Source organism: Scyliorhinus torazame, chromosome 11 (assembly GCF_047496885.1).
Source record: "Scyliorhinus torazame isolate Kashiwa2021f chromosome 11, sScyTor2.1, whole genome shotgun sequence".
Taxonomy (NCBI): Eukaryota; Metazoa; Chordata; class Chondrichthyes; order Carcharhiniformes; family Scyliorhinidae; genus Scyliorhinus; species Scyliorhinus torazame.
In genome coordinates, this window is record NC_092717.1 from 91638291 (window position 1) to 91650700 (window position 12410).

General features: G+C 47.1%; 1 protein-coding gene across 5 annotated transcripts in view; it reads left to right on the forward strand.

Annotated features, from left to right (window-relative positions):
• Positions 1-12410, forward strand: part of pag1 (phosphoprotein membrane anchor with glycosphingolipid microdomains 1) — a 344956-nt gene that overhangs the window by 275996 nt on the left and 56550 nt on the right. For all 5 annotated transcript variants that reach the window (XM_072467488.1, XM_072467489.1, XM_072467487.1 and 2 more), the window contains 2 exons: positions 6218-6311; positions 6757-7283. In XM_072467488.1, coding sequence (XP_072323589.1) covers positions 6218-6311; positions 6757-7283 — 621 coding nt within the window. The remainder of the gene's footprint in view (positions 1-6217; positions 6312-6756; positions 7284-12410) is intronic.

Consider the following 12410-nt stretch of genomic DNA (forward strand, 5'->3'; position numbering starts at 1 on the left):
AACAGCCTAACCCACCTGACAAACCCCTCCTCTAACCCAAACCTCTTCAGCACCTCCCACAGGTACCCCCACTCTACCCTATCGAAGGCTTTCTCAGCGTCCATCGCCACCACTATCTCTGCCTCCCCCTCCCTCGCCGGCATCATGATAACGTTCAAAAGCCTCCGCACATTCGCGTTCAACTGTCTCCCCTTCACAAACCCCGCCTGGTCTTCATGGATGATCTGCGGCACACAATCCTCAATCCTCGTGGCTAAGACCTTCGCCAGCACCTTGGCATCTACATTTAGCAAGAAAATCGGTCTGTAAGACCCACATTGCAGGGGATCCTTGTCCCGCTTTAGGATCAAGGAGATCAGTGCCCGGGACATTGTCGGGGGTAAAGCCCCCCCCTCCCTTGACTCATTAAAGATCCTAACTAACAGCGGGCCCAACAGGTCCATATATTTTGTATAGAACTCGACCGGGAAACCGTCTGGCCCCGATGCCTTCCCCGCCTGCATGCTTCCTCTCCCTTTGATCAGCTCCTCCAGCCCAATCGGGGCCCCCAATCCCGCCACCAGTCCCTCTTCCACCTTTGGAAACCTCAATTCGTCCAGGAAACGGCCCATCCCTCCCTCCTCCCGTGGGGGCTCGGATCGGTACAATTCCTCGCAGAAGTCCCCGAAGACCCCATTGATGCCAACCCCACTCCGCACCACGCTCCCTCCCCTGTCCTTAACTCCCCCGATCTCCCTAGCTGCATCCTGCTTCCGAAGCTGATGCGCCAGCATCCGGCTTGCCTTTCCCCCATACTCGTAAATCGCCCCCTGGGCCTTCCTCCACTGCACCTCCGCCTTCCTGGTGGTCACCAGGTCGAATTCGGCCTGGAGGCTGCGCCTCTTCTTCAACAATCCTTCCTCGGGCTCTTCCGCATACCTCCTGTCTACCCTCACCATCTCCTCCACCAGCCTCTCCCTCTCCCCCCACTCCGTCCGCTCCTTGTGGGCCCTAATGGAGATCAGCTCTCCCCTCACCACCGCCTTCAGTGCCTCCCATACCATCCCCACTCGGACCTCCCCGTTGTCGTTGGTCTCCAAGTACCTCTCAATACTTCCTCGGACCCGCTCGCTCACCTCCTCATCCGCCGACAGCCCCACCTCCAAGCGCCACAGCGGGCGCTGGTCCCTCTCCTCCCCCATCTCCAAGTCCACCCAATGCGGGGCGTGGTCCGAAATGGCTATTGCCGAATACTCGGTATCCTCTACTCTCGCTATCAGCGCCCTACTCAAAATGAAAAAGTCGATTCGAGAATAAGCCTTATGGACATGTGAGAAGAATGAAAATTCCCTAGCCCCCGGCCTTGCAAATCTCCAAGGGTCCACCCTTCCCATTTGGTCCATAAATCCCCTCAACACTCTAGCCGCCGCCGGCTTCCTACCCGTCCTAGACCTGGAGCGATCCAGTGCCGGATCCAAACCATGTTAAAGTGCCCCCCCATTATCAGGCCCCCCATTCCAAGTCCGGGACCCGACCCAACATGCGCCGCATAAAACCCGCATCGTCCCAGTTCGGAGCATACACATTGACCAGTACCACCCTCTCTCCCTGCAACTTACCACTTACCATTGTGTACCTACTGCCATTATCTGCCACAATGCTCGACACCTCGAATGACACCTTCTTTCCCACCAAGATCGCCACCCCTCGATTTTTGGCATCTAGCCCCGAGTGAAACACCTGACCTACCCACCCTTTCCTCAGTCTTACCTGGTCTGCCACCTTCAGGTGTGTCTCCTGGAGCATAACCACATCCGCCTTGAGCCCCTTCAGGTGCGCGAACACGCGGGCCCGCTTAACCGGCCCATTCAGCCCCCTTACATTCCAGGTTATCAGCCGGATCAGGGGGCTACCCGCCCCCCTCCCCTGCCGACTAGCCATGACCCCTCCTCGGCCAGCCACGCGCCCGCACCCCACACCCGGCCCGTTCCCCACAGCGGCATACTCCCGTCTCGACCCCCCCCCACTTGCTCCAGCTCCTCCTTGACCTTAGCAGCAGCAACTCGATTCCCCCCCACACCCCCCCCCCCCCCCCCTCCCCCCGGCTAGGACCCATCTTAGCTGGTTTACTCCCCCCATTGCACTTCCGCAAGTCAGCTGACTCCTGCTGACCCCGGCCACTCCCGCCTCCCCTTCGATTCCTCCCATTGTGTGGCACACCCTTCTCTCCCGCTCCCCATCCACAGGTTCTCCCCCTCCCCCCTCCGTTCTAAGCGCGGGAAAGAATCCTTGCTTCCCTGCCCGGCCCCGCCCCCCAGTCTTCGGCGCGGGGAACAAGCCCGCGCTCTCCACCTATCAGACCCCGCCACCAACCAAAACAGTGCCCAACCCGCCCCATCCACCCTCCCCAACCCGAAAGAGAAAAACACAGAGAAAAAGAAACCCAAAACAATGCAAGGACCCCCCCCCCCACCCCCCACCCCAAACCAAAAATAGGCATAATATCCACCGCAGTCCCCAATCGCCCATCCCGACCCTCAGTCTGTGTCCAGCTTCTTGGCCTGAACAAAGGCCCACACCTCCTCCGGAGACTCAAAATAATGGTGCCGGTCCTCGTAGGTAACCCACAGTCGCGCCGGCTGCAACATGCCAAACTTCACCCCCTTCCTGTGCAGCACCGCCTTCGCTCAATTGTACCCGGCCCTCCTCTTCGCCACCTCCGCACTCCAGTCCTGATATATCCGAACCTCCGCGTTCTCCCACCTGCTGCTCCTCTCCTTCTTGGCCCACCTGAGCACACACTCCCAATCGACGAACCGATGGAACCGCACCAGCACGGCCCGCGGAGGCTCGTTAGCCTTGGGCCTCCTCGCCAACACTCTATGGGCCCCTTCCAGCTCCAGGGGCCCCTGGAAGGACCCCGCTCCCATCAGCAAGTTCAACATGGTGACCACATAGACCCCCATGTCCGACCCCTCCAGCCCCTCCGGGAGGCCCAGAATCCGCAGATTCATCCGCCTCGACCGATTCTCCATCTCCTCGAACTGCTCCTGCAATTTCTTGTGGAGCGTCTCGTGCGCCTCCACCTTTACCGCCAGGCCTAAGATCTCTTCTTCATTGTCAGAGATCTTTTGTCGAGCCTCTCAGATCGCCACCCCCTGGGCCGTCTGTGTCTCCAGCAGCTTATCAATAGAAGCCTTCATCGGCTCTAGCAGGTCCGTTTTAATCTCTCTGAGGCAGCGCTGGATACCCTCCTGTTGCTCCTCCGCCCACTGCCTCCACGCTGCCTGGTCTCGCCCGCCGCCATTTTGTCCTTCTTCCCTCCCTTCTTCTGGTCCACCACCACCTTTTTTGTCGCCCCGCTCCTAGTTAAAGCTATATACTGACGGGGAGCTATTATTAACTCCTTCCCACACCGGGAAACATCGAAAAAGTGCCCTTGGGGGCCCTGAGAAGAGCCCAAAAGTCCGGTTTTGCGGGAGCCGCCAAATGTGCGACTTAGCTCCGCATAGCCGCAACCGGAAGTCTCGAGAGGGAATCCTTTTCGCAGTGTTCACTTCACCAATCTGCCCCAAAAAGTCTATGGAAACTCCTGAAAAAGGTCTGAGAGTCCGTTCCAGACGGGAGCTGCCGAATGCGTGACCTACTCCTCCATGGCCGCCACCGGAAGCCTCGTCCCCGCTTCTTCAATGGCCTTGGTAGATCTTTTCACAGTTGTTCCCTCTGCTGCTAGAATTCACCTTTAATAGAGGCCCTCCAGTCAGCTTGCAGCTTTAAGCTTGCCCTTCCCCCGCCTGCATGCTGGAAGAGGCCCCTCTCTCCCCTGCAGTTACAGCCAAACCTTTTACTGTTTCTGCCGGGTCTGGCAACCAAGAGACATACCATTCCTGGGGGACACTGTCAGGGGAATGTTGCAGTCTTCTTCCCACACCGGGAAATGTCAAACAAATGCCATGGGGTCCTGTAAAAGAGCCCCAAAAGTCCGTTCCAAGTGGGAGCTACCGAATTTGCGACCTAGCTCTGCATAGCCGCACCCGGAAGTAACCTGTACATCTTTGGGCTACAGGAGGAAACTGGAAACTGAGCATCTGGTAGAAACTCACACAGACAAGGGGAGAAAGTGCAAACTCCGCTCAGTCACCCGAGGCCAGAATTGAACCCGGGTCCCTGGCGCTGTGAGGCAACAGTGCTAATCACTATGTCACCGTGCCGCTTAAGCTCAGTGAGCAAGGAAATCGGGAAGTTGCTGTCTTGAGATTCCCTGCTCTTCCAAAAGCTTTGCTCAAATAATAACTCACCAAGAGACTTTTAATTCAGACAGATGCAATGATGTTATTTAACAATATGAATTAGTTACCAACTAATCATGTCCAAAGGGCGGTAGGGTGGCACAGTGATCAGCACTGCTGCTTCCCAGCACCAGGGACCAGGTTCTATTCCAGCCTTGGATGACGGTGTGGACTGTGTGGAGTTTGTATGTTCTTCCCGTCCATGCATGGGTTTCCTCTGGGTACTCCAGTTTCCTCCCATAGTCCAAAGGTATACACGTTGGGTGGATTGACCATGCTAAATTTCCCCTTAATGTCTCGGGATGTGCAGGTTGCGTTATGGGGTTACGGGGATAGGGTGGGGTGGACGGGGAAGTGTAAATGGGTAGAGTGCTCATTTGAAGGATTGGTGTAGTCTCGATGGGCTGAATGGCCTCCTTCTGCACTGTAGAGATTCCATGAAAAAGATTTGGAGCTCATCCATTTAATGTCGGTGAATTTTCAATAACTGTGATAAATTTTTATTGCTGCCAATCAGCCACTCTGGCACTGGAAATTTATTTTTATAAGTGTGGAGTCTCACGCCTTCATATTTTAATGTTTGTTGGAGATGTTTTAAAAATTTAAAAACACTTTTTAAAATTTATTTTTAAATCACTTTCTCAATCCCATCATTCTTTCCTTCTCACACAAGACCAGAGAATGCTGGAAAAATTCAGTAGGTCAGGCAGCAACTGTAGGGAGAGAAAACAGAGTTAACATTTTGAGTCTGTATGGCTCTTCTTTTCCTGGTTATCTTGCTTTCTGTACCTATCCACGTTTGAACTCGACATGCCTCAATGAGAATTCTTCAATCTGATTGATTGAGGGGACACGCTGTTAGTTGCCCTTCATACACAGGCCCCGATCCTCTGTAGACCTTGGCCTGTTTTGACTGTCCAATATCTGAAAACCCACACCAGTGCAATGATCGGCACAGGCCATTCGCCTGATTCTAACTGTAAAATGTTGCCAATAATTTTTCAAGTTTTCCTTTTCAATTTGTCTCCATTTCTATTTCCTCTGTTGATTAGCCGTGGCCCAACCTAGAGGACAGCCAAGTGACATGTGCATGATATTTGATGAACATCATTTTTGGATCAGTTATTCGGGACAAATGAGGAAGCAAAATGATTCACCATTTCATCTATTTCCATTATTGAGATTCCAGGCTATCTTGTCTTTCTTCCTGTGTCACAGACGTAATTTTGCACTTGCCTCATGGAGAATCATAAGCATCTATATCCTATATCCTGTTAAATTGTACCACCATACCACTAGTTCATATTTTTATTTTCACATGAATAGGAGTTATTTCCTTGAGCCTGTGAGATTATTCCTTGCTTTTTTTGCCATTTTTGCCCCAAATCTTTCAATAGTTTTGGTTAACCACAATCTATGGATCTCCATTTTAAATTTTAACATTTGCAAAAGAGAGTTCCTAACTCCTCCCATCGTTTCTGCATAAAAGTGTTTCCTATTGGTAAAAATGGTGATAGTTTCCTTTCAAAGTTTTCCTTTTGTGGTTAAACGGTTCTTTTAGTGGAACATAATCTGAAAAAATATTAATTTCCAAGATAAATTTGCAACACTGCAGAGCCACATAAACCTGTTAAAATAACCACATAATTGACAAGACCATGAACACACACATGAATCTGGAAGTCAACCAGCTAAGCTTGGTGTTGCAAGATATTTTTCTGTAGTTTTTGTGAGGCAACATATTTTCTTTCAATTCGTACAGAGCTGGTATGAAGGCGAAGTAAATCATATAATTGAAAGTGCCAGAGCAACTGGAAGAGTCAAATCATGTTGACATACTTTCAAAACAGTTAATTTTGCTTCTTTAAAGTAATAATATTTTAAAGTAGATTTTAAAATAGCTTTTTCAAAGTCAGAACATGATCTTGATTATGCAAGTCTTTTTATAGCTTTCAGAAAAGGAGACCAACAGTTATTCAGTCACCAATTTTGGAAATGAAGTGCCAGTAAATGGTCACACTGACAGTCTTGCAAATGGAGATGGTAAGCCAGCAATTAGCATTTCTTAATCCAGTGGCCTTTGAAGTAGCATTCATACTTGGCTTGAACCAACCCTAAAACAGTTGTGCACACTAATATTTAATTCTGTAATTACTTCTTAACTTTGTAATGGGTTGATTCCTAGTTGACAAAATTAAATACATGCTCCATTTGTGGAAATGTCATTTTAAAATTTTGCCTTGCATTTGCCGAAATGTTGATTCTTTGGTCATTGCCATTTTCTGATACTCTGTTGATATCAAAAGCGTCACATTGTACTTTTTCATTTGAAGCTTCTGTCCACTTGCAGCAACAGTTGCTGTTAACATTTGCTTTACATTAGTTGTTAGATTTTGGAGTTATTTTTACCCAAATGCAAATAATTCTACGTGTCTCATGTGTTGACTTTTTAAAATGGAACTGTAGGTAAATGATTTCACTTTGACAGTTCTTTCAGATGAGAGTGCAACTGTTCATCCTCCTGAAGATGCTGGGCTTCCAATTGTAGTAAATCAGCAAGATAGCTCCTGTAAGTCTTCAAAATGCCCTCAGAGTAGAGAACTTCCACAAATACCTGGGAATGATTCAGTACCAAACGTCGAATCTACAGAAGTGACTGAAAGCAAGACCTCTCATGGAGCATATGAGCCCTATGAGGTGCTAAAGGACAGTTCTTTTCAAGATATAATCATTGAAGACACCCTCTATGAAACCGTAAAGGAGCTAAAAGAGGAATCTGGCAATGTGGCCAATGAGATTTATGTTCAATCAGAAAACATGGATTTGAATATCATGGTACAAGGTCAAAATCCTGAAGTTGCTGGTGTGAATGCAGAATATGCAACAGTAAGCAAGCCAAAAATGAATCGGCAGAGCACTTCAACAGAACAGATAACGATTATGGTGGATGATCCTCCACCAATTCGAGTAAAGCAGCTGAGTGAAAATGAACAGATGGAGGATAAAGATGTAGAGGTAAGACATTTTGTTATTATTTGTAGCTCATTCGCTTCTGTCCAAAGATATGCAGGTTAACTGGATTGTCCGTGCTAAAATTGCCCCATTGTCTCCAAAAATGTACAGATTAGGTGAGATTATGGGGTTACGAGGAGGGGCAGGCAGATAGGATGCTCTTTCTGAAGGACGGTGCCGACTCGATGGCCCGGATGGCCTCCTGCTGCGCTATCGGGATTATATGGATTCTTTGAAGTGCTGACTCTCTCACATTTGATCAAGAAGGATCTAGCATGTGGAGTCGCCTCACCTTACTTGACAGTGTTATTGCAATACTGTTGGTTTAAAAAATAGCAATGTGTTTATGAATTCCTTTTTGGAACAAAGGACTTGGAGCAGAGTAGGCTCTGTGAACTTGCTTCACCATTTGATAAAATCATGGCTGAACTGATTGTGATCTGAACTCCACCTTCCTGTCTGCCCCCCCATAACTCTTGACTTCATTGTCTTTCAAAAATCTAACTCATCTATTTCATCGTCAAAGTAATTGAATTGTTCCACACCATTGCTTTTAGTTTCTTTCCATCGGGTACCCGTAATACCTCCAAAATAGTTTTACAGTACTTGTTATTTTTAGGAAAATGTTTTCTTAACTATATGTTATTTGTGTATGGGTAGTATTCATTTTCAGACTAAACTGAAAACATTCTTTGAACGCAAGTTTGCAACAGTTAAGTTGGAAACCTGCTGTATTAAATAGCATGGTCTTTAATTCTTTATTTTACTAATTTATGACCATCCTTGTGTAAAGATGGCTATGGACAATTTTGTTTTAAAGGAAGTGACTAGCAGATCTTAGCGGATGTTGTTTATAGTAAATTGAAGGATATGAGAGGCCTGTATAACTCAATATGTATTGCACTATATAACACTGTTACAAAAGGGGCAGCACGGTAGCACAAGTGCCTAGCACTGTGGCTTCACAGCGCCAGGGTCCCAGGTTCGATTCCCCGCTGGGTCTGTGCGGAGTCTGCACGTTTTCCCCGTGTCTATGTGGGTTTCCTCCCGGTCCTCCGGTTTCCTCCCATAGTCCAAAGACGTGCAGGTTAGGTGCATTGGCCATGCTAAATTGCCCTCAAAAAAAAAAGATTAGGAGGGGTTATTGGGTTACGGGGATAGGGTGGAAGTGAGGGCTTAAGTGGGTCGTGCAGACTCGATGGGCCGAATGGCCTCCTTCTGCACTGTATGTTCTATGTTCTAATTTCGCTAGAGACCAGTAACCTTTTTTTTTAAATAGAGGAAATACAAAATCCCAGTTCTTCACTAAAAGAATGATGCCACAAGATTCCATGGTTTAAAGCAAAATAATTTTTACCTTATAAGAGTCAACAAAACAAATGCTAAATACAATCTATCCTATACGCTGACATCTAGAATTAATAAGTTAAACATGAATTGACAGGAAAATTGTGGTCAAATATGAACCATAAAGTGCACGTTAAATGGCAACAAAGATCGAGCTTGCAAATTGACTCAGCAGTCCACTCAGACTTTAGTAACCACACTCCATCGCAAAGCCCTTCAAATTGTTTCTTCCTCATGAGGCATTTCAGCTCCTCTCCTTCTAGGAGCTAATCTGATCTCCAGCTGACAGCTGCTGTCAATGGACTCGAATTGCATGGGTACAATCTTCACCACAAAAGACATACGTCTGCAGAACCTGCTCAACTTGGTCTGGGTTGAGTAGACCCACCACAAACAAGAAGCTGCAGCAATCTATTCTCAGCTTCTGGATCTGTACTCTGCTTCCTTCAACTTGCCTGTTCTGGAACACGGGACTCATCAACTGCTCCTGCTCAGCTTGGACTGATCACTGTCTCACTATCTTTCAACTAGGGGTAGTTTGCCAGAAATTTTGGTTTGCAAGCCTCAATTTGTTTTTGTTTCCTTAGAAAATAGGAGGTTGAATTTCTTTACTATGTTTACCTGCTCTGTTTCCCTTTTTAGTTCAGTTTCTGTTTTAGTTAGAGTCTGCCTCAAAACATACAAATAACAATACAGCACAGGAACAGGCCGTCCGGCTATCCAAGCCTGTACCGGTCATAATACCACCCTTGGCCAAAATCCTCAATGCTTCCTCGGGCCGTATCCCTTTATACCCATCCTATCCACGTATTTGTCGAGATACCTTGTCCACTTGTGTTGCCACTTTCAAAGATCTGTGGACCTGTACGCCCAGAGTTTTGTCATTTACTGTATTCCCCTCTATGTTAGACCTACCAAATGCATGATCTCACACTTAGAACATAGAACATACAGTGCAGAAGGAGGCCATTCAGCCCATCAAGTCTGCACCGACCCACTTAAGCCCTCACTTCCACCCTATCCCCGTAACCCAATAACCCCTCCTAACCTTTTTGGTCACTAAGAGCAATTTAGCACGGCCAATCCACCTAACCTGCACATCTTTGAACTGTGGGAGGCAACCGGAGCACCCGGAGGAAACCCACGCAGACACGGGGCGAACGTGCAGACTCTGCACAGACAGTGACCCAGCGGGGAATCGAACCTGGGACCCTGGCACTGTGAAGCCACAGTGCTAGCCACTTGTGCTACCGTGCTGTCCGAGTTAAACTCCATTTGTCATTTCTCTGCCCATATCTCCAACCTATCTATGTCCTGCTGTAGCCTCTGACAATCTTCAACACTATCTGCCACTCCACCAATCTTGGTGTCATCCGCGAACTTACTAATCAGACCAGCTACATTTTCCTCCAAATCGTTTATGTACACTACAAACAACAGAGGCCCAAGCACAGATCCCTGTGGAACACCAATAGTCACAACCTTCCATTCAGAAAAACACCCTTCTACTGTGTCATGAGAGAGTGCCTTTAAGAATTGGATGTTTAAGAAATGTACCTTTAAGAAATGAAGCTGATCATATTACTGAAGTGATGTCACGGGGGGGAGCTGAGCTCACATCTGCTTTTGGGAGTTTTAGTTTCAGTTTGAAGACAGCTTGGGGGTGGCTATGAGCTGCATTGCTGGTGATCTCAACCATGAAGGACTATTGCTTAATCATTTGGTGAAATCGGAATTGTAAAACTGTCTCAGTATTGAATATAAATCTAATGTGCTTCTGTTTGAAGGATTTGTTAAGTCTTTTGGATGTGTAAAGGAACAGTTTGCAGGATTGGGTAGTGTTGTATTATTTTCGGGGTTATCTCTGAAGTAAGGGGTGTTAAGAGATCCAATGTTTATTTAAAAGGTTAATTTGAGTTCATGGAATAAACATTGTTTTGTTTTAAAAACACATGTCCATAATTGTAATACTACACCTGGGGAATAAGCCATGTGCTTCAAAAGCAACAATCCATTAAAGGAGGGGGTTGGGTGAACTCCATGATACATTTTGGGGTTCTGAAAACACCTCTCCAAAAACAATTGGGGGCTCGAGGGGGATAAAAGTCTATCTATTGGATTGGCTTTTGTGAACTTAAAGACAGTGAAGGATTGTTGCTTTTCCGGTGTGGTATTTTAGTTTTAAGTGGGGAGAGCGTTGTGAACAATGGCTCTTTTGGAGGCTCAGAAGTTTTTGGGGGTGGACATGGTAACACGTGATACCTTACTGACAGAGACTAAAACCAGACTGTTAGGTTTGGCAAAAACATTGCGGTTAACACTGCCTAGCAAAATACGAAAAGGTGAGGTACTTAACGCGGTATCTGCGCATTTACGTTTGCCTGTGATACATTCTGACTCATTAGATATGGCAAAACTCCAGTTGCAGATTAAGCAACTTGAACATGAAAAAGAATTAAAGCAACTTGAAAACACCTCTCCCATAACAACTGCTAGCCTCTGCCTTCTGTGACCGAGCCAGTTCTGTATCCAGCTTGCCACCTCACCTCTGATCCCGTGTGACTTCAGCTTTTGTACCAGTCTGCCATTATGCGCCTTGCCAAAGGCTTTACTGAAGTTTATTACAGTTGGGGAGCCTGTAATAAACCTCCAACATCCACTGCCCTCCCCTCATCAATAATCTTTGTCACCTCTTCAAAAAACTCAATCAAGTTAGTGAGGCCCCTTCACGAAACCATGCTGTCTATCACTAATTAGTCCATTTGTTTCCAAATGTGTATAAATCCTGTCCTGAGAATCCTCTCCAATAATTTACCTACTACCGATGTGAGGCTCACCGGCATATAGTTTCTTGGATTATCCCTGCTACCTTTCTTAAACAGCGGTACCACATTCGCTATTCTCCAGTCCTCTGGGACCTCACCTGCAGCCAATGACGATACAAAGATGTCAGTCAAGGCCCCAATAATTTCCTCCCTTGTTTCTCTCAGTATTCTGGGGTAAATCCCATCAGGACCAGGAGACTTATCCACCTTAATGTCTTTTAAAACACCCAATACCACCTGTTTTATGTCAACATGACCCAGACTAACCACACATCCCACCCAAGAATCATCTTCCACAAAGTTCTTTTCTTTGGTGAGCAAAGTACTCATTTAGTACCTCGTCCATTTCCTCTGGCTCAACACATTGATTCCCCCCACTGTCCTTAAGTGGTCCTATCCTTTCCCTGGCCACCTTCTTGCATTTTACATATGAATAAAAAGCTTTGGGATTCACCGTAATCCTACTTGTTAAGGACTTATCATAACCTCTCCATGCCTCCAAATTTCCCAGTAAGAAGTTTTACAACACCAGGTTAAATTCCAACAGGTTTGTTTCGATGTCACTAGCTTTCGGAGCGCTGCTCCTTCCTCAGGTGAATGAAGAGGTCTGTTCCAGAAACACATATATAGGCAAATTCAAAGATGCCAAACAATGCTTGGAATGCGACCATTAGCAGGTGATTAAATCTTTACAGATCCAGAGATGGGGTAACCCCAGGTTAAAGAGGTGTGAATTGTGTCAAGCCAGGACAGTTGGTAGGATTTCGCAGGCCAGATGGTGGGGGATGAATGTAATGCGACATGAATCCCAGGTCCCGGTTGAGGCCGCACTGTCTTCTTCTTTTCCATTCCCCCTATCTTTCTGTGAGGTATTCGACGAACGGTTGCCACCGCCTGGTGAACCCGTGAGCCGATCCCCTTAGGACGAACTTAATCCATTCCAACTTTATAAACCCTG